This window comes from Phocoena sinus, chromosome 7 (genome assembly GCF_008692025.1).
Source record: "Phocoena sinus isolate mPhoSin1 chromosome 7, mPhoSin1.pri, whole genome shotgun sequence".
NCBI classification, from domain to species: domain Eukaryota; kingdom Metazoa; phylum Chordata; class Mammalia; order Artiodactyla; family Phocoenidae; genus Phocoena; species Phocoena sinus.
The window spans coordinates 6,439,281-6,465,300 of record NC_045769.1 but is presented as its reverse complement, the minus strand read 5'-3'; the positions used below and the strand labels follow the sequence as shown (position 1 = coordinate 6,465,300).

At 54.3% G+C, this 26,020-nt stretch overlaps 1 protein-coding gene across 1 annotated transcript in view; it reads left to right on the top strand.

Moving 5' to 3' along the window:
• MROH2A (maestro heat like repeat family member 2A) overlaps positions 1 to 23,392 on the top strand; it is a 37,612-nt gene extending 14,220 nt beyond the window's left edge. The window contains 25 exon segments of the mRNA XM_032637741.1: positions 1,893 to 2,066; positions 2,864 to 2,954; positions 2,957 to 3,015; positions 4,156 to 4,278; positions 5,299 to 5,378; positions 7,278 to 7,386; positions 8,178 to 8,273; positions 10,887 to 10,991; positions 12,120 to 12,243; positions 12,758 to 12,876; positions 13,675 to 13,827; positions 14,242 to 14,396; positions 16,375 to 16,534; positions 16,606 to 16,799; positions 17,161 to 17,298; positions 17,732 to 17,846; positions 19,028 to 19,171; positions 19,240 to 19,281; positions 19,283 to 19,426; positions 19,950 to 20,105; positions 21,561 to 21,692; positions 22,313 to 22,415; positions 22,676 to 22,741; positions 23,273 to 23,327; positions 23,329 to 23,392. Coding sequence (XP_032493632.1) covers positions 1,893 to 2,066; positions 2,864 to 2,954; positions 2,957 to 3,015; positions 4,156 to 4,278; positions 5,299 to 5,378; positions 7,278 to 7,386; positions 8,178 to 8,273; positions 10,887 to 10,991; positions 12,120 to 12,243; positions 12,758 to 12,876; positions 13,675 to 13,827; positions 14,242 to 14,396; positions 16,375 to 16,534; positions 16,606 to 16,799; positions 17,161 to 17,298; positions 17,732 to 17,846; positions 19,028 to 19,171; positions 19,240 to 19,281; positions 19,283 to 19,426; positions 19,950 to 20,105; positions 21,561 to 21,692; positions 22,313 to 22,415; positions 22,676 to 22,741; positions 23,273 to 23,327; positions 23,329 to 23,392 — 2,901 coding nt within the window.
• Positions 23,393 to 26,020: the final 2,628 nt, after the last annotated feature.

Below are 26,020 nucleotides of genomic sequence, written 5' to 3'. Positions count from 1 at the left end.
TTAGGGGTGATGGGTCTCAGCCACATCTGCACCTCCTTCATTTCCTCTTTTATAGACACTACTGGCTGGGCCAAGAAATCACAGCTCCGGGTTGCTTCATGTTTTCTATCCTTGAACATAGCCCACCCTCCACACCCTCACCCCTTTCCTTAAATCCCGAATCCCAGCTTCCACCTGAGTCTGAATTTCAGGCTGTTTACCTGAATCCCCCAAAGCTAAGTCAAAGGCTGAATATAAAGCCTAGTTATACCATATAGACGTAGCCCTGAAGCTCTGTTGACCCAGTGCTGAACCTTAGTCTGAACCCCTGATTCTAAATCCCTAAGCCCAAATCCTAAACCTGGCCTTGATAAAGGGGAATACTGTCCCCAACAGCACCAGCTCAGAGAGCACCTTTGCGTGAATTTGAACAAGGTGCCCCCTACTGGCAGCATGTGGTCTTGCATGACTCGAGAAGAGCATGGGTGGCTTCAGTTCAGTCCTTCAGCTGGGTGCTCTTGCACAGTGCACAAACCGGGCAACTGTACGTGAACCACCTTCTGCTGCCAGTAAGCCCCTTTCTTAAAGAAATGCAAATTTAAGCAACAGTGAGACCCGTTTTACCCATCTGATGGGCAGAGATGATAAAGATAATGACTAGTGCTGGCCTAGCCATTTTTCTGTAAGAGCCCAGATAACAAAAACATTTTCAGCTTTGCAGGCCACATGGTCTGTGACAATTATGCAACTCTGCATTGTAGAGCAAAAGCATGGTCTGTATAGACTGCAGAGAGTGGTGGTGTTCCAATAAAACTTTATCCACAAAAACAGGCTTTGGGCTGGATTTAGCCTTAGGGCTGTACTTTGCTAATCCTTGGTCTAGAATACAAAAAACCAGGCTTCTATACTTCATTGATGGGGGTGTAGATTGATTAAACCTTTCTGGGTTCTCAATTGGATAGGGCCCAAAACTTGGGCTCAAAGATCTAACATTTTGTCAATTGTCTGAAGGAAATAATTGCCCCAAAGCAACTGGATAAAGATGTTCATTATAACGTTGGGCATAAAAGCCAAACATTAAGAACAACCTACATGTTCTTCTATAAGGAATTTGTGGAATTAATGATAATATAGCAACATATGGAATATTATACAATCCACACTTTTTCATGGAAACACTGCCCTTTATATATTAAGTATAATAATACAGTATGAGACAGTATATATAGCATGACCTCGGTTATGTGAAAGAAGTCTAGGTGTTTATGCATAAATGAGTTTAGAAGGATACACCTAAACTGTTAAGGGTGGTTATCTTTTATTTTGATTTTACAATGAACAAATACTTTTTGTTTTTTGCAGTACGCGGGCCTCTCACTGCTGTGGCCTCTCCTGTTGCGGAGCACAGGCTCCGGACGCGCAGGCTCAGTGGCCATGGCTCACGGGCCCAGCCACTCCACGGCATGTGGGATCTTCCCGGACCGGGGCACGAACCCGTGTCCCCTGCATCGGCAGGTGGACTCTCAACCACTGTGCCACCAGGGAAGCCCAACAAATACTATTTTTATAATCAGAAAAAAAGTTTTCCATTTTGGAGATAAAAACTTTAAATTGTAACATTCTCCCTTTCTTTTTTTCTTTTTTATAATTTTTATTGGGATGTAGTTGATTTACAATGTTGTGTACAGCAAAATGAATCTGTTATACATATACATATATCCACTCTTTTAGATTCTTTGGTGCCTGAATACCTGCCACCTTCTACCGCAACCTCATTTCCGTCCGGACCCTCGGCGGACATGGTGTGTGCATGTGTACACGGGTGTGTGTACATGCGTGCATGCATGTGTGTTTACTTGTGTGTGTGTGTGTGTGTGTGTGTGTGTGTGTGTGTGTGTGTATGGGGGGTCCTCCCCGGCCCCCTGGCCCGCCACCCTACCCTGCCTGGCCGGGTCTCCCTGCAGGGTGTGACTCTGTGCTTTGGCCTGTGTGCCCGGGGCCAGGTGAAGACGGTGCTGAACGTGCTCCACGACTTTGAGGAGAGGATCCAGGAGTCGGAGCAGTCCCGGCAGATCGGCGCTTGGCGGGTGAGACACCCTTGCTCCATAATCAGGTCTCCGGGGGCCTCTTGGAGCAGTGTTCTCAGCCCCCAACCAAGGCTCTTACTAGATCTCAGTAAGAAATTGCCCTCTGTGTCTCCTTCACCAAAGTGAAGTGGGGAGTTGGACCCAGGCAGCCAGTGGCCAGCCTCTGGAGGCTGCCCCTCCCAGCCACGGGGCACAGTGCCCTGGGCTGGCTGAGCCCCCAGTGGGCAACCGCCTGGAGTCACCGATGCCTCCGAGGTTTTGGCCTTGACCTCGGACCCTTGCCCTGGGGATCTGGTAGTTTGGAAGGAGAGAATCGGGAGTGTCCAGGCTTCTTTGGCTTCTCCACAGAGTGGGACCTGAGGCCTGGATTTCTTCTACTCAAGGCCTGGAGAGCATGGGCAACCCTGCCCCTCCTTCCACGGTAGGTTGGGCGGCCTCTAACACCTCCTCCCAGGAGAGCACGGCTGAGGCTCTCTGTTCCCACTGGATCCCCAGCAACACAGGAACCCCTGGCCCAGAGTAGACGCTTGTCAGGTGAAGGTGTGAAGGAGGACACAACAGCCTCTGTTTAGGGGTTCCACACAAACCCCCTGCTAATGGGAGGTCATGGCCCTGGTCTGACTTGCTCATTACTGTACAGCCAGGACATAGCATATAGTAGGTGCTCAATAAAGATGTGTTGAATGAAAGAATAAATGAGTGAGCATTTCAGGCACCCAGGAAAAAGCTGAAGGAGCAGACCCTACCCGCCCCCCCCCCGCCAACACTTGTTCTTCCCCTTCTCATTGGCCTCACAGAAGGACCATCCCTGGAGGCAGGAGACAGTGAAGGGTGCCCTCATGGTGATGTACAGCTGCGTGGCCTCGTACTGCCACCCGCAGATGCTCCTAACCACGTGGACAACCCCATCACTGCTAAGATTGTTCACCACTACTGCAGCAGCTGCCAGGTATAACCCCGGGACGCCATGGACCCACAGTGCCCAGGGGATGCCCTCTTTGAGCCAGGCTGGCGGAGAGTCGCTCTGCATCGTTATCTGGGCACTGCCAGCCCTAGCCAGGAGTCCTACCGGACACCCAGCATTTGGGAAGCCCATTGCCCCAATCTGTGCTGTTCTCTGCTGCAGTGGGAGGAGGGAGCAGCCCTCCCGCAAGCACTGGGTGGGATGCTTGTGGGTACCTGAAGACAAGCCCTCCACTCTTCCCAGCCCCTCGCACTCCCTCCCTCACCTCTGCCCTCCACCCTGACACCTGACCCAAGCCCTTTCATAAGGGACAAGAATGGGCTTGTCTTCAGAGGTGCAAAGGGACTGGCTACTTTCTTGGAAAGGCAAGGAGGAGAAAACACAGAGAATAAAGGAGAAATGACTTTATTATTATTGTTTTGAAAACTGTGGTAAAGTACACATCACGTGAAATTTGCCATCATAACCATTTTTAAGCATGCAGTTCACTGGTGTTAGGCACGTTCTAACTGTTGTGCAGCTATCACCACCATTCATCTCCAGCACTCTTCGTCTTCCTAAACGGAAACTCTGTCCCCCTAACACCGGCTCCCCATTCCGCCTCCCCAGCCCCTGCCCCCGCCCTTCTGCTTCCTGTCTCTATAAATTTGACACCCCAGGTATCTCGTATAACTGGAATCACACAGTGTTCATCCTTTTGTGACTGGCTAATTTCATTCAACATAATGTCCTCAGGGTTCATTCCTGCCTTAAAAGCAAAAACGATTTGATGTCCATAACTTATTCTGCCTCTGTGGTGACGCACAGGGCGCAGAGCCCCTGGTCAGTGAAGGTGTCCCCTGACTGGCTTGCTGTCCTCAGGCACAGCGTGGAGGGCTTCGGGGAGGCAGCACCTGCTGGGGGGCACTGGAGGGCTGTGCCCTGTCCAGCACCTGGCCCACATCTCCGCCAGGTGACTGAAAGACAGAGTGGGGCTAGCCATCTCTCAGAGCGCTCCTGGCACTGCCTCTTCTTTGGCGTGGGGAAGGAGCATTCTATGTGGCCGCAGGGTCCGGGGGCTCAGGCTGGGGCTTGGGGTCTTCGGGGCTCCCTCACAGCCTGTCCCTCGTCATGGTCTGGGCACAGGACATCTGCCTCAAAATGGCCTTCATTAAGAGTGTGGTGCAGGTCACCGACGCTGTCAAGAACATCAAAGACCTGGAGGACTTCCAATTTGCCCCAAAGGCGACCCTTACTGGCATTATCATGGTAAGCTGGGTCGGGGGGCTTCCTCCATCCTGGGCGGTTTGGGGGTCTCACTCTGCCGACCGGCTTCCCCCTGGTCAGAGGTCCTGAGAGCATCTGAGGCACCAGGCGGCTGGCAGGGGTCTCTGAAGCCCCTCCTGTCTCAGTTCTGCTTTGATCCAACTGAAGGAGTTCTGGGTATGACATTCGTATGTCCGATAAAGGGTTTCACGGCCAGGAAACATTCCGGAAGCCAGAGCTGAAGACCCTTCCCCTCTTGGCCCTGATTTGCCACTGAGGTGGCTGGTTCAGGGCTGGGAGACAGAGGCCCACGGACTGAGCCCTGAGGTTTCTCCATAGGCGGGACCAGGGGACAGGGCTCTGCTGTAAGCAGGACAAAGCTATTTTTGCACAGAACTTTGTTAAGATCTAGAAAGTGTCACCTGTCCAAAGGCAAGAGGCGATGGCAGGGGCCGATGAGACTGTGGGGCGACCACTGTCCCTCGTCCCCAGGCCTCCCCACTCCCTTGCAATGTCTTGGCCCCTGGAAATCGCTCCAGCTGCATTGGAAGCAGCCTGGACGGAAGAGAGATGCGGGTAGAACAGGAGGCGCTGAGAAGGAAACAAACATTCCTGCTCGGGGCTGAGCGCTACACGCACGTGTAATTTCACGCCAGCCTGGCCCAGCCCTGTGAACCAGGCCCCCAAGTCCTCATTTTACACATCAGGGCTCAGGCGGGGGAAGTGACCTGCCCAAGGGCACACAGCCAGTAAATGCCAGACCTGAGTGAGAAGCATCGGCCCATCTTTGCCCCACTCCTTCCACGAGAGTTTGCTGCCTCCCCTAAAATGTCAAAGACCAACTGATGGTGAAAAGAATGGAGGCGATATGGGGTGTTAGAGCCCGTCATACAATGTCAGGTCCTCCTGGCTCTAACCCTAGGAGTGCGGCTGCCATCGTGGTCACTGTTGGCCCAAGCCCCTCTCTTGCCCATCCCGGGACTCTGGGTGGCTTGATGGCTCACTGCCCTGCTGTCTGGGCAGGCGATCATCAAGGCAGAACCAACTGACAGACTGGTTTCTCCAGTGCGGACCATGGCCATGGATGCCCTCTCGTACTTGAGGTGAGCTGGGCCCCTAACCAGGCCCCAAGCGCCTCTCTGGGGTGGAGGTAAAGTCTGAGACAACCCCTCAGTGCTTTATGGGGAGGTTGCACCTCCTTTGCCCTCCCTTTTTGCCTTTGTAGCTGGAGTCTTGGGTGGCAGCTCCTGGGGCAGAGTGGGTCTTCCTAGGAGATGGGGGTCTGCTTCCACCTGCTCTTTTTTTTAATAATTCTCAGCAGTATTTCAAGTTGGGCCCTTCTCCTTGGATTGGGAGGTGAATGGCAGGTGGGTGGGTTGTCCTTTGGTCCATCAGGGGATGTTTTGAGCTAGAAATCACACAGTGACACAGACTAGCACAGCCAGGAGATGGCATCCTTCAGGCCGGGGTGGGTTCAGTCAAGAAGTCTGTTTATTGATATGGTATTGATACAGGTAATACATAGTAATAGAACGCCTGACGGTTGCCTTCCTGGAATTGTCCATCCACTGGTGGGGCAGGGGGAGTGGGAAGAAGTTAGGCGTTTGTAAAATGAGTACTTGAGGTGGCTGGGTCGTTGCTAGGATTTCTTCTATTGGGGCAGATTCATATTCATATTCATATTCGGCGCATAGCAGAACTACGTGTTGCTTTAAAAGGGTGTACATAGGCAGATTTTTTTTATTTGTTTATTTTTGGCTGCGATGGGTCTCCGTTGCTGTGTGCGGGCTTTCTCTAGTTGTGGTGAGCGGGGGCTTCTCTTGTTGCAGAGCATGAGCTCTAGGCACGCAGGCTTCAGTAGTTGTGGCATGTGGGCTCAGTAGTTGTGGCTCATGGACTCTAGAGCGCAGGCTCAGTAGTTGTGGTGCACGGGCTTAGTTGCTCCACGGCACGTGGGATCTTCCCAGAGCAGGGCTCGCACCCCTGTCCCCTGCATTGGCAGGTGGATTCTTAACCACTGTACCACCAGGGAAGCCTTAGGAAGATTTTAAATAAAACTCACATACATCCGTTTAGGGACTTGGAGATAAGATATGCATACACAAGGAATTATAGGTCCGAGCTGAGTATTTGTAGGTGAACCACAAAGGAAAGAATCTGAGACCAAAAAGGGGGCTACTAACAAGATGTGATTCAGCTGATGGGCTGTCAAGGGGCTTAGCGTGGGAGTTGGCTTTTGACGTTTGACCTGGACTTTAAAAAGATTACTGGATTTGGGAAGGAGCTGGAGGTCCCAGCAGGGTGAAATATAGGAGGCACAATAGAGCCGATGGGGAACCTGTAACAATTCCGATACCCTGCCCTACTGCAGACCTTTAAATAAGGATTCCTGGAGCCAGGCATGGCCCCTGGGCCCCTTAAAAAGCCCTCCTAGGAGTCTAACGTGCACGTAGGCTTGAGATCTATCTATGAAGGGGACAGAAAGAGAGAATGAGCTAGTGTGCATCAAGCAGCTAGCTACCACCCCCGAAGGTTTATGAAGACACACGTGGCTGGGCTCCACTCCTGAGTTTTTGATCAGTAGCTCTGAGGTGCAGCTGTAGAATTTGCGTTTCTAATAAAAGCTTCAAGGGGCTGCAGCTGCTGGTCCAGGAATTACAGTTGAAAACTCCTGGGCCGGGACCAGCCTGGCAGGCAGAGCCTATGGTTGTGGTTCAGTGAGGACCAATGGAATGGTTCTGAATAGGAGACGGGGAGGCTCACAGCAGGCAACAAGGAGAGAGGTGGCCTTGGACCCCTGAGTCTCCCGCTCAATCACAGACAGTCCCTGGCCACCAGTGGGTGGAGCCGGGGCCCTTGGGGAGAGATGGTTGCCTGAACCCCCAACCAGAGAAGCTGGCCTCTCCCTCATTCTGTGACATGCCTCCACACCCCAGACTGGGCAGCGGGTGGCAGGGTCTCACCTCTCCACCGACCACTCCTCTGGTCCCTTCTTTCCCTAGCAAACTGAAGCCTTTCTACTCCACAGAGGAAAACAGTGAGCTGGTGGAGATTAGTATACATGCTGTCATTTCTCTCCAGCCCCCAGGAGAGAACGATGAGTCCATTAAGGTAGGTCCCTCTGGGCCACCTCATCTGCTGGGTCAGGACTTAGAAGTTTACATTAACATGAGCAGTGCCGAGAGCCCACCATCCTGAACCTGTGAGTGGTCAGGGGCAGCAAAGTGCAGCAGGCTTTATCAGTAGGTGTAAGGTGATGCTAGCTGCTGTAACAGATAAACTCTGAAATCTCCACGGTTTTACAAGATGAAAGGGTATTTGTCACTCAAGTGAAGTCCAGTTGGCAGCAGCAGTGGAGAGGGGGCTGCTTCGTGCAGTTCTTCAGGGACCTGGGCTGACAGAGGCCTCACCGTATCTAGTGCATGGCTCCAAAAGTCCCTGTGGGTAGTGATAGCCAGCTTGAGAGAGAGGGCCGGAGGATTTATGAGCTGTGTTGCCTGCCTTCCATTGGCCAGAACTCAGTCACATGGCTCCACCTAGATGCAAGGGGTCCTGGGAAATGTAGTCCCTGACTGCATGGCTGCTTCCCAATAAGGCTGTGGAAAAGCAGGACGAATCTTTTGTGGACAGGGAGCCATCTGTGTCTCAAGGTCCTGGCCCTGGATGAGGGGTCAGGAGAACTGGGCTCTAGGAATTCGGTTTCCTCCTTTGCAAAATGGGCTCCTCTTGAGGTTGTCTTACATGTCACATGAGAAGCTACGTATAAAGAACTCAATCTGAGTAGAAATCAAAGGGCGGTTATCAGGCCATCTCACACTCCCTGGTGTGGACCGGCACAGAGTCCTGGTGTGTGGCTGTGTGAGCCCCGATTGCCACCCAGTTCTCCCCTCTCTTGGCCACAGACCCTGTATGTGAATGCCCTGCGTGCCCTGGAGCAGCTGATGGAGGGCCTCGTGCAGAGGCAGCTGGACCCCAAGGGGCTGCAGGAGATGGTGCACGTGAGTTGCCTGGCAGAGGGCCAGGAGCCAGGGAGGGCCACCCCTCCCAGAACACTGGCCTGAGGGCCAGACTCTCAGTGGGAAACAGGGGTATACGTTAAAAATTGATTTGGTAACTTTATTTAGATAAAACTTCAAATTGGCTGAAAAGTTGTGAGAATACTACAAAGAACTCCTGTATACCTTTCGCCCAGATCCACGATTCTTAAATATTTTTAAAATATTTATTTGTTTATTTATCTATCTATTTGGCTACGTTGGGTCTTAGTTGTGGCATGTGGGATCTTCACTGCCGCGTGTGGGATCTTCCTTGCGGCATGTGGGATCTTTAGTTGCGGCATGCGGGCTCTTATTTTTTAGTTGCGGTATGTGAACTCTTAGTTGCGACATGTGGGATCTAGTTCCCTGACCAGGGATCGGACCCGGGCCCCCTGCATTGGGACCTTGGAGTCTTAGCCACTGGACCACTGGGGAAGTCCCCAGATCCATGATTCTCAATATTTTGTGACATTTTCTTTTTCTCTCTCTCTCTTTTTTTTTTCTCATACACACACACACACACACACACACACCATTTTGAATCATGGAGAGTCAGCTGTAGACATCAACAAGAGTGTTCTCATATAACAACACAATGTTCAAAATCATGAAATTTAACAATGATACCATGCTATATTCTAATCTACGTTCTATATTCATATTTCACTAACTGTCCCAATTATGTCCTTTACAGTTGTTTCCTCCCAGACCCAGGATCCACTCTGGATTATGAATCACATTTCATCTTCATGTGTCTTTAGTCTTTCTCCGTTAGTCTGGAACAGTTTCTCAGTCTTTGTCTTCATAATCTCGGTATGTTTGAAGTGTGCTGGGTGGGTTTTTTTAAAAAATTAGATTGTTTGCATTCTTATTATTAATTTTTCAGAGGTTGTACATATTCTGGAAACAAGCCCTTTATCATCTATATGATTTGCAAATATTTTCTCCTGGTCTGTGACATGCCTTTTCATTGATTTCACAATGTCTTTTGAAGCAGAAGTTTCTAATTTTTTTTTTTTTTTTAGAAGTTTCTAATTTTGATGAAGTCGACTTTATCATTTTTTTCTTTTATGGATCATGCTTTTGGTGTCATGTCTAAGAAATCTTTGCCTAACCCAAGATTTTCTCCTAGTTTTCTCCTAGAACTTGGTATTTTCAGGTTTTACAATTACGCCTGTGATATATTTTGAGTTGTTTTTAAATATGGATCAAAGTTTATTTTATTTATTTTTTTGCGTATGGATAACCAGTTGTTTCAGCACCATTTGTTGGAAAGACTGTCTTTTCTCCATTGCATTACCTTTGCATCTTTGTCAAAAATCAATTGACCATATATGTATGGGTCTATTTCTGGACACCTATTCTGCACTACTGATGTTTTTGTCTGTCTTTATACCAATGTCATCCTGTCTTGATTACTACAATATTATATAATAAGTCTTGGAATCAAGACAAGAGAGTATAAGTCCACCGACTTTGTTCTTTGCTGCTATACCCCACAAATATTGATATGTTGTGTTCTAATTTTATTTTAGTTCAAAATGCATGTCAATTTCTCTTTCACTTCTCCTTTGACTCATGGATTATCTAGAAATTTCTAAATATTGGAGAGTTTTCCAGAGATCTTTTTGGTTTTAATGCCTGATTTAACTCCATTGCAGTCTGAGGAGATACTTTGTATAATTCAAATTCTTTTAAATTGACTGAGACTTATGTTGTTGCCCGGGTACGGCCTGTCTTGGTGAATGTTCTGTGTGTACTTGGAAAGTTTTCTGCTGCATTGGGTGGTGTGTTCCTAAATATTGGTTAGGCCAAGTTGGGTCTTCATTGCTGCACGCGGGCTTTCTCTAGTTGCGGCGAGCGGGGGCTACTCTTCGTTGCGGTGCACGGGCTTCTCATTGCAGTGGCTTCTCTTGTTGTGGAGCACGGGCTCTAGGCACGCGGGCTTCAGTAGTTGTGGCACGCGGGCTCAGTAGTTGTGGCTTGCGGGCTCTAGAGCACAGGCTCAGTAGTTGTGGCGCATGGGCTTAGTTGACCCACGGCATGTGGGATCTTCCCGGACCAGGACTCGAACCGGTGTCCCCTGCATTGGCACCACAAGGGAAGCCCCTGATTTTGTCTTCTTGATCATCAGTTACCGAGAAAGAGGTACTGAAGTCTCTATCATTGTGGATTTGTTTATTTCTCCTTTCGGTTCTATCAGTTTTTGCTTCGTGTTTTGTTAAGCTGTGTTATTAGGTGCATGAACATGTAGGCCCTGGGGTGCAGGGTGGGCTGTGCTCCTGGCCTTTTTACCTCCAGACAAACATTTGGAACAAAGCCAAACACATCAGCCAAGCAGCTTCTTGGTGAGGATGCTGGGGCCTCTCTCGCTTTGCTCATAGCCTCATCTCCCTAGTGGGGCGGGGAGGTGGGGGTGGGGGTGGGCTGGGAAGAAATCAGAAGTATCTGGAACCTCTCAGAGCTTTTAAAGTCACACTCTGAGTGGGAAAGACAAGGAGAGCAGTGGTGGCCAGGAGAGGGCTGGCCTCAGGATTTTAACGTCCCCTTCTGTGTTCCGGGCTCTCCCCACAGCTCCTGGAAAAGTGGATCTTGTCAGAGAAGGAACGGGAGCGGGAGAAGGCGATCAACCTCCACCTCCATCTCATGCAGATCTACGTCCAAAGCGTCGGTGTCTGCGTGAGTCCAGGAGCCCCTGACCCCCCAGCCTGCCGCCCTGACACCCCCAGGGAAATGCCTGTCTGTATCCCAGAAGAGGAAACACGTTGGAAATCAAGTTCTGCCCCCCAGAGAGTCCCTTGGGAAGAGGCTGCCTCACTTGGCAATGGCAAAAGAGGCCCTGGGAGATGCTGGCCCTGGGGCTCAGGGGTGCTGAGGAAGAGGGTGGGCCGGGTTTGGTGTGGCTCCGGGTTCTGTGGGGCCTGAGGTTCACACGGGGTGTGGATTCTGTAAGGAAAAGGGGCTCAGCTATGAATGCCACACTGCTTAGGAAAGTGAGTATTTACTAGAATGAGAAAATAAATCACTACAAAATCACAAATTTCACAAAGCTTGACAAATCCCACTAACATCGTGAAATCTAGAAAAGCAACAAGGTTTTTGCTGGTTGAGCACGTGACACAGCTCCACGAGGCCTCTCTTCCTACATCTGTTGGCCTCATACTCTTTGACTGTCTGGTCATCAGGGATGGCGTTGGCAGGACGACGATGGTGTCCTGGGGCTGGGGTGGGGGGACAGGACTCGCATCTCGGGGCCGGTGAAGAGTGAGAGCAAGCTGGGCAGGACTCCAGTCCTGGAGCACCATTGAGGTGGAACCCAGGCCCAGTAAAGCGAAGCTGGGGCCAAGACTAGTGCTAAGTAACATTTGAGGCCAGGTCCTGTGCCAAGTGCATCACCTGGATTCTCTGTCGCAATTCTCAGGGCATTCCCTGAAAGAAGGGGCACCATCATCACCTCTGATTTACAGATAAGGAACAAGAGGACCCGAGGCTAAGAACCTACCCATGTCACACAGCTAGTGAGCGGGGAAGTCCAGATGTGAAGCCAGGCCTCATTTATAGGAACGAGAGGGGTGCCCAGACATAGCACCTGGCCCCGGCCTGACAGGGTGCGTCCTGGGCAGACTCCTCAGATCTTGGCTGCTCGGCCTCCCGGGGCCCAGCTGTGGGACCTGGGGATGGAAGCTCGGGCTTCCCAGACAGGGGTGCTTTCAGAGCAGGGTTCACCCTCTCTGGCCACTGGTCGCACTGGCCTCTGTGTGCTCGGCTGGACAGAGCGTGTGAGCCTTGAGGTCTCCCGTCCCTCAGATCCCTCTGCAGCTGGGGCAGTTTGGCACTCTGGTCAGACTCATTGCCCCATGTACCTGCGACTCACACAGAAGAACCCGCCTGGCCTCCATGGAAGTCCTTTCCAGCCTCCTGGATTTTCATGGTATGGAGAGGGCGCCGACACCAGGGGTGTCAGCTATGGGGCTGTCCTGGAGGGGAGTGTGGTCTCTCTGTGTAGACAAACAAGTGTGACCAGCAGGGATGGCGGAGGGGGTTCACAGCTCACTGGGAAGCCATGGAAGCTTCTGGAAGGAGAGGCTCCTTGGGTCACCTCGACTCACTGAGGGCATGTGCTGGGCACTGAGGGACCCCAGTGGGACAGGGTCAGCTCACAGATACCAAGGATGTGGCAGAACTGGCCAGCGATGAGCTCAGAGGGGGATGCAGTGGGGAGACCTTCAGATGGGGAGAGCTGACCTCTGCAGTGGCAGCTGGAAGTTGGCAGAGCATCCCCCTGAGCTGTGCACAGAGGGGCGAGGCAATGGGTTAGGATGTCCAGATGCTGGAGGGTGGTCCAGGCCTGTGGAACCAGGGCGCCCCGAGGGCTGGGGCAGGAGGCCACCACGACGGGGACCCTTTGTCCTGACCGATCGTGTCTGAAATTGTATTCCCACCAGCAAGCCAGAACTGCTCCTCCTGGGGCGCTTCCAAGGCGTTGGAGCTTGTGAAATGTAAGGCGGAGCTGCAGGGCTCGGACGTGGAGAAGATTTTCAGCGCGTCTTCCAGAATCGCCAAGGTGACGAGGGAAGGTTGTGTGGGCCGTAGTCTCTGGGGGCCTGGGCCATCACTGGGGTGTGGGACCTTGCTCAGCCTGGCTGCTCAGCCCCCATCCTCTTCTGGGGGTCATGGCTTCCACGGCCCTTGGTCCACCTCACGCCATATGTATTTAAATGGCCTGTGATGTGTAAGATCCCTACCGTGGTGCCTGGCATACGGTAGATGCTTAAAGGACCCCAGCTGTATTCTCGTTGTCCCTAGCATGTGCTACACTGAGGGGGCCCCAGAAAGACTCGAACACGAGACCCTGCCCACAGGTGTCAGCACACGGGCAGGCTGATGGCACACTGGTGACTGAAAGTGTCCAGAGCCATCCAAACTCTCAGGGTTGCAGAGCGATGAGGTCTCTTCTGCCTCAGGGGCCAGAGGGGGCTCTGTGCAGTGGAAGGCTTGTGCATCGGCAGCGAGGCGCAGGGCACACCCCGAGGGAAGGCTGCAGGGCTGTACAGTCAGGACAGCGAGGATCTGGGGAGAAGCTTCCTGCGTGGAGTTCAGTGGGGTGGGGGCAGGGGACGAGGAAAGGGAGGTGTTGGCGTGCATCCCTGTGGCCTTGACGCTGAGTGGCATTCAAGCAGGCCTGTGACTGAGACGCGAGAGGCTGGGCGGCTGGGCGGCGGGGAGGACGCTGGGGCAGCGCTTTGAGAGAGGATGCAGCTGGGCTGGGGCTGTGACATGGAACGGAAGAGCGGAGACTGGCAGGCAGGGGAGTCCTTGGGCTTGGTTATCGGACACCGGGAACAGCCTGCTCTGGTTGTAGGTGGCGTGCTTGCAGTTTAGCTGCGATGAGGTGGCCTCGCTCGTCCAGAAGCTCTGTGAGAACATCGGGGCCGTGAACCTCCAGCATGACAAGGCCTCCATCACCTGGATAGGCACCTTCCTCCAGATGCGGGCCAAGGAGCTGGAGGACACAGTGACAGGGCTGTGGCCGGGTCACCTGGGGCCTGCGGCTGCCTGGTGCACCCAACCTAGAGGGCCGGGCAGGGGCCCAGCCTCGTGTGTTCAGGGTTCTCCAGCCCCACCCCCCAAGTCCATGGTTGTAAAGAGGAGGAGGAAGTAGGGTTCTAGAACAAGAAAGAATATGTTGAAGGTGACTCGGTCAGTAAGTGGACGATGGGCTGGAGGCCTGAGGCTCGCTCTCCTGGAGCACAGCCCCTCCTGAAAATCGGATAAAATCCTGGAAGGGACCAGAGAGGATGCATTGGAATGGGTGCTGAAGGTTTAACCTACCCAGCGTCCGCTTGGGCAAGAGAAGGGGTGTACGGTGGGGTGAGGGCAGGAGGTCCATGAGGGCCGGGCTGCCCGGTGATGCCCCACCCCTTCCCAGGTGGCGGAGATCCTGGGCGCCATCCTGGTCCACCTGCCGGTAGTGGATCACCCGGAGGTGCGGCACCCCCTCATCGAGGGCATCCTTCTGCTGGCGCACTACCACCAGGAGACCGGCCTCATGTCCCTCCTGCGGCAGCCCCTGCCCATGGAGAGGTGGGTGCCCTGGGTGTGGGGTCACCCAGACTGTGCCCGACTCGCCACCGCCGGCGTGTCCCAGAAGACCGGGGCCCGTCCGACCCTGGGGTGGGTCAGACCCTCTCCTTGCATCTCCGTGGGAGGTGCAGCCTCTCGGAACCTCGGACCCGGAGGCTCAGCATTACAGCCCCATCCCATCAAGCTGGAGTTCGGATCCCATAGCGTCTTACATGTCCTGGTCACCGGCTCTGGGCTCTCCCCTCTGCAGCCCTTTCCTCCCTGAAGAGGACAGAGCTCCGGGCCGGATAGACCACAGGACATGGGCCCCAAGGCCCGAGCAGGCCACTGGAGAAGCTCTGCTCTGTCTTTCCTCCTTTCCAAATGGGGCCCTGAGAGGGGAGTGACTAGTCCAGGTGCCCAAGGGATGAAATGACAGAGCCTCAGGCCCCTCAGGTGGCCTCACAGTAAAGCAGTGCAAACCCTCCGTCTTGCATCATTTTAATGAACAGTGCCCAGTCCCCGTGTCTCTGTCACAGCCCCGCACAGGCAGCTGGTAGGATCTCACCAGTCTGGGGAGTGAATGTGCTGGGATGGAACTGGAATTCCCTGGGGAGGGCCCATAACGGGGTGGGCAGGCATCCCCAGAGCAGCAGAGACCAGGGAGCAAAGGGCAGCCTTGAGACTTGGTGGAGAGAGACGTGGCAGATGGCACAGAAGATGCTGTGAGCAGAGAAAAAAGTTTCGAGTACAGGTGTCAGATCCAGAATCTCCCAGGCTGCCCTGTGTGAAATGCAGGCCTGGCTCTGCCGTGGAGCTGCCCTCATAAGGTCAGCCCTGCCCCGGGTCCGGGTAGGATGGCAGTGCAGCAGGTGGCTTGATTGAAGGAGGGTTAGCCCCTCTCATAGCAGTGCTGAGTGGGGCCTCTGGCTGGCTGGCTTTCACTGTATTGGTTAGCTATCACAGTGTAACAAACTGCCACCAACTTGGGAGCTTGGAACTGTTAACAGCCGTTTATCATCTCCTGGTTTGTGCGGTCAGAAGCCTGGGCTCAGCTGAGCTGGGGCCTTTGCTCAGGGTCTCAAGCCCGAGTCGAGGTGCTGGGCGGGCTGCGTTCCTTTCTGGAGCCCAGGTCCTCCTTCAAGCTCACGTGGCTGTTTCTTGAGTTACAGGACTGAGGTCCCCACTTTCTTGTTTCCTTACACTCCTATGTTTTCTTTCTGAGAAGTTGTTGTGAACGAGTGTGTTGTGCCCACCCTTCCATTCAATTCCTGCCACCAGGCCCCAGCTGCATCTCCCCTTCCCCCCTCAACAAAACTCACCTCCGCCCTCGTGTATTTGGTTTTGTGGATTCAAACAGGCAGGTTGATCCTGCTGGACTCACGGTTTTAGCCCTTCAGAGCCCACCAGACCCCACCTGCCTGTACCTGTGCACAGAGGCTCATTGCATCACTGTGCCGGGAGCCCTTCCCTTCTCAGCAGGGCCGTGCGCTTGGACTTGGGGATCGGGAAGCCGGCTTCAAGCTGTAGCCTGGCATGTTACCTGACCTCTGCGGGCCTCATTTCCTCTTCTATGGAAATGGAGATGAAGGCGCCTTCCACACAAATGTGTTGGGAGGAGTAAGTGATGCACACCAGCAAGCTGCCTGGTGCCCGCCTGACACACCTGGGCACTGGGAGGCTATGACCGGACGTGTCCACAAAGTCATCACACAACAGGTCCGGTGGGGACTCCCGGGGTCACCTAGCAGCAGAGCTGGGGCTCCAGAGAGGGGCTGTGGCTTTCCCGGGAGTGCCGTGGGCGGAGACGTGTCTCTGAGCATGGAGTCGGGACCAGGCTTCTGGTTGTGCAGTCTTTGGCGGCTCTTTCCACCTCCTTGCGATCCAGTCTTCAGAGTCCAGCCCCTACTCAGGGGGCCGCCTGGGAGTCCACAGGGGCTCTGACCTGCCAGGGCACATGGCCCCAAACCCACAGTCCTTGTCCCCTGTCTTTGGCTAGCCACCTGACGGAGGTGTGGCTGACTGTGGCTGAGAACTTGCCCTTTGCCCGGATGATGCTACATGCACTGATGGGTCGGCTGCAGTCGAGGTTCACGCCCAGGGCCGACACCACCTCCAAGGCTGACATCTGGCACCTGGCCGCCGTGGACCCTCTGATGGTGAGTCATGGGGCGGGCCCTCCTTGGCCCCTCAGTAGGAGTCTTCATGCCTCCCACCCTTCTATCTGCAGACCCTGTGCACCATCCACCTTCTTATTGAGAAGATGGACCAGGATGACAAGCTCCTGGACCTCTTCCCGGACCTCATCTACACCCTCCTGCTGCAGCTCGGCAGCAGCCAGGGGCCAGAGGCCATGTCGCCCGTCCTGGAGATGTGGAGACTCGTCCACACGGGGACCCTCCCTGAGGAGATCAACCTGCAAAGGTGCTCTCGAGGGTGGGGGCATGCGTGGGGTGTAAGGCAGAGGGCCTGGGCTGGACGCAGCCTCTTAGAAGTCACTGAACTCCAAGCATCACCTCCACCCAGAGGCCCTCATCTTCCCCTCCTGGTGGGGAGAACTTTCTGGAAGCTGATCTTACGATCTTCCTTCCCATGAGTCCAGCACGGTGTGGTTTTCGGAGTTTGCAGACCACCGTCTCACAAGATTGCTCTTGGCCCCTTGACCGAGGCCCTGCGTATATTGGATGCCCCTTCACAGACCTGGGTGCGGAGCTTACCTGTCTGAGGTTCTGTGGGTGCTCCCGGCAGGGAAGCCGTGTCCTGATGGGGCCCTGTCTTCTTCCAGGATCACGATCAAATCCATGCAGATTTTGTTCCGGAAACTCAACAGCGAGCCGCTGCTTCGCACCCTGGAAGAGCAGGGCGTGTGGACACTCCTGGAGAGCAGCTCCACATTCCTGCAGGGAGTGAGCCTGCTGGCCAGGTGGGCACCCGGCTCCGCGGGGCTCCATGTCCTTGATGGAAGATCTGGGTCGTGGCTGCATGCCTCGCTCCGGGGGGTTGCCACGTTGACCTGCATCCCAGGCTCTGGGTGGCAGGAGGGTGCAGGGCAGAGGGAATCTTTTCTTCCAGCCCTTCCTGCTCCAAGGCAAGAAAGTGAGGTCCGAGGTGGGTGGGGATGCCCGAGGCCACACGGGGCTTCGAGCTGGGCCAGGATGGCAGGACTGGGAGCTCCTTCCCGGGTCCTGAGCTCTCCTGAGTGGCCCTCATTCTGGTGCCATTTTATGAAAAGCAGATGGAGAGTCAGTACTTCAGTGACCCCCTGGCCTAGGAGCTCTGCCCCCTGGGCACCCTGCTGCGGAGCAGCTGTGCCCGGCAGTAGCTGAGAAGTCCCCACTGCGGTGCTGTCCCTGCAGGCTGGGCGTGCAGAACGCCGAGGGCTACCGGCAGAGGCTGTCGGAGCTGGTGCTCAGGGGCGTGGCCTCGGAGGCCCTGAGCTATCGCATCAGCAGCATGGCGGTCCGCGTGGAAGTGAGGCCACGGTGCCGGCACGGAGGGCTGGGGGGCGGAGCGGGCCGGGTTAGGGTGGGGCCGTCCTGGGGGCTCATCTCAGGGCAGGCGCACAGGCTCTGAGTCAGCGGTCGGGGGGAGGGGCGGTTGGGCAGGCGAACACCCATCGTTTGTGTGTCCGTTCAGTCAGTCACTCCTTCATTCGTTCATCACGTGGATAATTCGGGGTGGGCACTGTGGGGAAAGAAGGGCTGAGACCCGGCCTGTGCCCTCAAGCCTGGCACCCAAGGGATGTGTGACGTGGTGAGTGCCAGCAACACCCGGGGGCCAGAGGAGGTCTTCCCTGGGGAAGGCCTTACAGGAGGGCTCTGAGCGGTGAACCAGGCTTTGCCAGGCAGGAAGGCCGGGAAGGGAGTCAGAGCCACTGGGGCCCAGCTACCCTTCCATGCAGCTGGGGCACTTATGGGGTCCTGGCCAGAAACCTTTTAGGAGAAATTTTCTTGGCTGCCTGATGCCCAGTATGTCGTAAGAACCAACCTTTGGCCTGCTGCAGGGGATGGCAGACATGCTCTGTAAAGGGCCAGAGAATCAATTTTCAATTTTGGGGCCACCAATTTGGTGTTAAGCTTTCTTACGTTTTAATAAAACACACTCATATGTGTGCGTGCACACACAAGACACGCATGCACACACGCATGCCAGAGGGCTCCCTGTAGGCCTGAGTCCCTGGCATTTCGGGTGCTAGGACAGTAGTGACTCTCTGAGTCCCAGGTGAGTGGAATCCATGCTTCTTGTGCTTTTCTGCTCAAACACAGTGGGCATGGCTCTTGTGCTCAGTGGCCATTCCCATCATGTTAACTGAAGAAATAAATGACGGATGAGTGTATTAATATAGGTCACACTCACCTAGGATTTCCCACGTATTTCCTCATCGGATCCTCACGGCGACCCTATGAGGCAGGTACTGGTGTCGCCCTCTTTTTACAGATGGGGAAACTGAGGCTCAGAGGGGTTGAGGCACTTGCCAGGGCCCCACAGCTGGCAGGCGGAGGAGCCCAGAGCTGGTCCTGGGAGTTGGGGCTCAGAATCCTCTCCTGTTCACAGAGAGACAATTCCGCGCACTGAATGTCATCACACGTCCTGTTTTGTGGCTGAGAAATGGGCCTCTCTGAGGGGTGATTGTAAGAAGTTCTCCTTTCCAGTTCATGAGTGTCCCGATCCTGTACCAGGAGAAGATGCTGAAGCCGGCAGTGCTGATGCTGGAGAAGGGCGTGGACCAGGACGAGGCCCTGCGGGTGCTTTCCCTGCGCGCCCTCGGCAACATGGCCCTCCGTGCCCCCAAGAAGGTCTGAGGGGCCGATGCCGGTGTGTCCCGGGGAACCAGGCTCGGGCTGATGTCTCCCGTGCCCCCCAGGTGAGGCAGTACCAGAAGCTTTTACTGGAGAAGTGCCTGTGCTCCCTCCCTGAGGGGGCCTGTGAGCACCAGCATGACCTCCAAGGGCATGGAGACCCTGGCCAAGGTCCTGGCTGAGCTGCGGGAAGGGGACGTGGGGTCCGACTTCCATGCCATCCCCGAGCGGTGCAGAGCCTTCTTTGACCACGTGAGTCCGCACTGGAGCCTTGCTCAGCCCTGGCCCTCATGGGGGCCCCTCAGAAATGGCTGCTGAGTGGACGAGTGGCCACTTCTAATCCCCTAAAGAAGAGACGCACCCTGGAACAAAAAGGGGTACAAGGTCTGACTTGTTGCTGATGTTTCGATTGGCTGATCATGGCATCCGATAAAAAATAAAAGATCTTGTTCTAGAGCCCATGGGACCCTTCTCCCCGATTTTAATTCCTCGCAGCCACAAATGCTCTTTGGACAGCTGTGGCATGCGAGCTGGGGACTCCGCTAGGCGGCGGTGGGCAATCAGATCCAGCGCAGCCCTCATCTAGGGAAGAGAAGATCACAAACACCAGAATAACGCCCAGTCCCGAGAGCCCTGCGAGAGACTCCATCCTGATGGAATGACCCAGAAGGCTTCGCAGGGCCCGAGGCATTTAAGAGGGTCCACCTCTTAATGGCTGTGGTTTCGTTGGGCTTCCTGCTTCCCAAGTTTCAGAAATTGTCCACCTCCGCTACAGGAGAGCGAGCTACTGCATTTAGAAGCCTTCGTCCTCTTCGGGAAGCTGGCAAAGGTGGTCAGGATTTCCAAGAAGCATTTCTTCAAAGAGGAAGTGAAGAAAGCCTGGGTCCCCCTCATGCTGCACTGCCAGGATCCCTGCTCCAATGCAGCCCAGGTGAGACACACCTGGGCTTTGTGTATAAAGTCCAGGGCCTGCTGTCCCCAAAAGGAACACACGCTTTGGGGCTGCCAGCCCGGCTAGCTGGGGTGTCCCCTTCCTCGCTCAGTCTTCCCAAGACCCCAAAGGCCATGATCTGCTGGTTCCTCGTGCCAGGCTGGGAAAGGCACCAGTCGAGATGACCCACAAACCGGCTTCTTGAGGAATCTGGGCTCTGGGGCGGGGGGGAAGCATGGTGGAGTTTCCTTCTTCTCCAGGGGCCTTCACCAGCTGCCCTTTCTTTTACCAGATTCTATAAGTTGCTTTCCCTTTTGGGAATTATGACTCGGTCAGGTTTAACACTCCCCTTAAATCTGTCCTCTCTGGCTCCCTGTGGGGCAGGCTCGTGCTGAGGTCGCCGGGAGGACTGGAGGGTGCCTAGCTTTCACACCCCTTTTCTCCCCCTTCTCCGAGGCCCGGCTGCTCTGTTGCTTTGGGGTTGGGGGAGGCCCACACCCCCTCGCTTAGCTCCCGCCTCTCAGGCTAACACTGGCTGCCTGGGGACACACGTGTACGGAGCCCCTCACCCCCTGTGCCGCCCATGACCCTGACCTCTGTCTTCCCTGCTCCCTGTCTCCATCTGTGGACTGGGGAGGGGATGGTGGCTGAGATGAGGAGTGGTCCTGCCGCCCCTCAGGAGCCGTGGGGATACGGCTGGCCCCAAACGAGGCGTCCTCAACAGAGCGTGTTCAACTACTGTCTTAACCCCGGTTCTGGGGCCACAAGCTTAGTCCCCTCAATCTTGCTGCTGAGAGCTGAGGCTTCCACGTAGGGGTGGGGATTGAGGTAGGAAGTGACAGCACGCCCAGAAAGGTGACCGAGAGGGTTTAATGAAGGGGCCACAGAGAGGAGAGACCAACACGGCTTGGGGCCCCAGCGGGTGCTGCCCGTCCTACTCCCGGGGGAATAGACACCCCAGCCTCCCTCCCGGCCCTCCAATCAGCATCTTCCTGTGGCCTAACCCCACCGGAGGCCAGAGACCGGGGGGCCTGGTTGCTGCAGGGCACAGGGATAGGCAGAACCGGTGGAGGGGATCTGGGGGGATGAGAGAACTCACTCCCATCGTGGCAATCGCAGCCAGGCCCCTGACCCCCAGTCTCCTGGAGGGGCAGGTCCCCGGCGGGGCTGCTGAGGGCACCAAGGTGCTGGCCAATGGCTGAGGGGGCGAGTGTGGCTGCACCTGCTCCCAAGGGGTTTAATAACTATGCACACAGGCGTGACATGGGCTGGTGGGCTTGGGTCCCAGGCATCCTCCCAGGGCCCGCCAGCCTGCCCTTCTTTGGCTCTCTGAGGCTTTTGGGGGCCGCCCTCGAGTTTACTGACGGAACGCCAGTCCTGGCAGCCCCACCCCTTGTGTGAACCCCCTGGGTCTGCCTGACACCTCCCCTGCTGTTCTGTCCTGTGTCCCTCTAGGCCTGTGTGGCTACCATGTTTCAGTGTGTGCACTTCTGGGGCTGGAAGGCCCTGGAGAGCTCCTCGGACCAAAGTGATGCCATTGCCCCCAAGGACATGACCAGTTTCCAGATAACCCTGTGCTCTGTCTTGGTAAGGAAGCTGAGGGGGGATGGCCCCATGGGAGGTGGCCCCCAGGGGCTTGGGGTTTCATCCTGTGACCTTGCGTTCACCTTCTGGATGTGAGGTGTTGAGACCAGCTCTGTCCAGCAGAAAGAAGAATGCAAACCACATACATACCCATTTTTAAGATTTCTGTTGAAAACTGTGAAAAGAGGTGAAACCAAATTTCATAGTAGATTTTATTTAACCCAGTAGATCCAAATCATCATCATTTCAACATGCAATCAATATAAAATTATAAATGTCATAGTTTACCTTTTTGGGGTAGTGTCTTCAATATCCAGGAGGCACTTCACACTTAATTCAGACTAGCCACATTTCAGGTGCTCAAGGACCAGGTGTGGTCAGCGGCTACCATATTGGACAGTGCAGGTTGTGAGCAAATGTAATCTCTCTGGGCCAGAGAAGAATAACTGAAGACTGAAGGTCCTTAAGTTGCTCAACTACAAATCTGCTGTGTGACTTTGATATGTGCACTTGCCCTCTCTGGGCAGACCCTTCAGCCTCAGACAGATGGGGCTGCTCTTTGTGAGCAGCTGGTCTCCAGGATCTCATCCTCCATGGCTCTGGGTGCCACTTGTTTTTTGCAGACTCAGAGAAAGCCTGCCGTTCTCTACAGCTTCTTGCTAGAAACAATGACCTATGTTAAAAATAACTTGTCAAGGATCAGAACTGCTGCATGTAACCTGGCAGGTGAGCAGGCAAGTGTTTCCTGATGCAGGAGGGAGCTTGAAGGCCATCAGGTCAGACCCAGACCTGGAGCAGGGGGACAGGTGTTGGGACCTAGGTTCAGGTGGAAGTCCCTGTCTGTGTGTCCCAAGGAACTTCCTACATGCCCTATTCTCAACTAAGCATCCTCAACTAAACCCTCAACAGGGACCCTCATAAGGTGAAACCAAATCTCTCACTGACCTAATATTCATGTGATGAACATTTCCTGTCTCTCATTTCAGGAATCATTATGAAGCAGATGTCTGCACGTTACCTGAAAAAGCTGGACTTTCCTACATTACGGAATTGTAAGTCATGGAGACTCAAGTATGAGTCAAAAATTAGTCCACTAAGCTCATTTGGGAGCTTAGGGAAACCGCCTGAGGGGAGAGGCAGCTGACCCTGGTTGTCTCTGGGGGTAAAGGTGTAGCCAGGGCACAGAGAGGTGGATGAACGGACGTGCGGTGGGCTTTCCAGCAAGACAGCTCTGAGGGCTCCCTGTGCTCTCTGCCCCCTCCCTGCCACACACTTTGATGAAATAACTCACCCTGACTCCTATGGCCGATCCACACAGCAGTTGGGTCCTGTGGGTGGTCTTTCTGTCCCTGTTGACGTAACGGAAGCCCCCAGAGATGGGAGATGTGTGTGGAGACGTGGCTGCACCTGCCACCTTCTGAATTCACACACAGCGGGGTGAAGTCCAGAGCCCCTGTGAGCCCCTCGCCCCGCAGTCAGCTCCCCGGGCAGGGCTTTCATCAGCACACACTGCCCAGGGCAGGCGGAGGGCGCGGGCCTGGCCTCGAGGGTCCCCATCCTCTCCTGATTAAGCTCGCTCTCAGCTCTCCAGGAGCTACAGCTGGACTCGGATCCTGGGGTCCGGAGGGCATCCCTGGAGAGTCAAAATCTTGGATACCTGTAGTCATCACTGGCTTTTGGCTTCACCCTAAGGAATTTCCTAGGTGGTCTGAATACAGAATGTACCTGCCTCTCCCCAGCGTGCCAACCCCACCACGGCGATGCAAACCACTTTTAATTTAGTTTGTAAGAAAAGCATTGTTCTTAAATAATCAGTGTCCCTTTCTTTCCTCCCATTGAAATAAACCTCCCTTGCCATTTGGAGAGCAGATTCCTGACCGTAAGGTGATGTCGCCCCAGAGCCAAGACAGTGGAACAAAGGGCAACTTCACCCCCGCTTCCCCCGAGTGTGTGTACGTCCGGCAGCTCCTCTCAGCCCAGAGGATCTGGAGCCCCCTTTGTGTCTTCATCGCATTTCAGTTCCACAGTTCCACCCATGCGGATGGTGTGTTCATTGCCAGGCACTGTGCTGGGGTAACCAGAGGAGCCCAGCTGCTGTCTGGACTCTGCTTCCAGAGACCCCGCTCTTAAAGGGACAGGAGGCATCTACCAGTGACCATGAAATGCATCATGGTGAGGGAGGGTGGCCGCCAGTGGGGGCAGTGCTGGTGCCCATGCAGCGCACAGGGAGTGTTCACAGCCAGGAGGTAATCCGGGGCGGGGGGGGGGGGGTGGTGGTGGTGGTTTCAGAGAGGAAGTGACACCACACCCTCTACCCTCACCCTTTCCACATCAGGGCCTGCTGGACCAGGATGGGGAGGGACCCAGCAAGGCCTGGAGCAGAGCCCAGCAGAGGGTCAAGAAGGAGGAATTATCTCCAAGCCCAAGAAACAAGCAGGCACCACCCTGGGCACCATGGGCGGAGGTGCTGCTGAGCAGTCCCGGAAATCAACCTGCACCAGAGGCTTCTGGGAAGCGTGCTCTCACACTGTTTGGCGGCTCCCGTGGAATAGACAGTGAAGTTATTTCCTGCCAAGTGATGAAGATCGTTGCTGCCGGAAGACTTGAGTCCCACTGACACAGTTGAAAGGGATGTGCCCTTCGGTACAGGTCCTGGGGGAAGCCATACAATTGTAAAATCAGGTCTCTGATCAATTCCCTTAATGCCCCTGCGAAACATTTCCAGATGATTTATAGACCCAAACTCAGAAAGCAAAAATTTAAGACAACATAGTATTGTCTTAAACCTACCCTAGGTTTTCCTTTAAAAGTAATAGAAGCCAGCAAAAATAAAGCATCAACTTTTCTATGTTAAAATATATCTTCTGTACGATAAAATATCATAAAGTTAAACAAGTCGCAGATGGAAGAAGTTACTTGCAATTTATATAAAACTAGATTGATTCATATAATTGAATTGGCATACAGAATATGCCCACATCAGTAATACAGCAAATTAAAAAGCAGTGTCATGAGAGAGTGCTTGAAAAGCCAGTCCCCCCAGGAAGGCATGCGAACTGCAGTGCTGTGCATGTCACACCCACAGCAGTGGCGCTGGCTAGTGGCAGCGGTGTGGGGAAATGGGACCTTTTGTTATTGCTGGATGGAGTGCAAATGGGATTAGGCATTTGGGAGAGGACTTTGGCAATAATTATGGAAGTTGAAGACATGACCAAGCCACCTCTGGGTGGGGCTGCAGGTCGATCTGCACATGTGCACAAGGATGGTGGCTGAAGAGTATTAGCAGCAAACACCCAGTGGGACAGACCAGCTACCTAAGGAACTCTACAATGAGACCCATGTTCATCAGTCAGCTCCTGTCAAATGCAAACACCTCTTGGTGAGACAAAGTTGCACCGTGCATACAGCCCCGAGTTATTTATGTGAAAGTTAAAAACACATACCATTCTGTATAGTTAACTGGGTCCTTTATTGGCAGATCCTATAAATCGGCTGAGAGGACCTAGCCAGCTTCCTCTAGGCCCTTCTGCCACACCTTCCTCCCCTAGACGATAGAGCATCACAAACGCAGTTTTCCAGCCTCTGGCAGCTAGGCCTGGCCAGTGAGACTTCGCACGACTGCTAGGTATGGAGGGCGGGGGAGGGAGGCCAGGCACAAGCAGTTTTGGGCAAGGATGATAGTTTTCCTGATGAAGGAGAAACGGGGGTTGTGCTCTTAGGAAGCCGCAGGCACGCAGGAAAGGTGTAGAATTGCAGGGCCATACCCATCCGGTCTGAGCCAACAGTCCCCTGCCAGCCTGTACTGAGGGAAAATGAACCTCCTGCAAGGTGTAAGGCTCTTGGCCAGGCTCTCGACTCCAGGCAGTGCAGGCCCTCCCAGTTCACAGGGCTGTGGGCTGAACATGGTCCCCCAGATTCACAAGTGGAAGCCCTAACCCCCAGTGTGATGGTAGCTGAGACAGGGCCTTTGGGAGGTAATTGGGTTTGGATGAGGTCACAAAGGTGGGGCCCCCATGATGGGATCAGTGCCCTCCTAAGAGACACCAGAGCTCCTCCTCTGTCCACATGACACGGCAAGAAGGTGGCTGTCTGTGGGCCGGGAAGTGGGTCCTCCCAGAGCCCGACTGTGCTGGCTCCCTGATCTCAGTCTTCCAGCCTCCAGAAACAAACTTCTGCTATTTAAGTACCCAGTCTTTGGCATTTTGTTACAGCAGCCAGAGCTTAGTAAAACACACAGGTAATGTCCTAGTGAAACAAGGTGTGGGTGGAAAGGTACATCAATACAGGGAGAATGGTCACCTAGGGACGGAGGGTGGAAAGGAAAGGTGTGC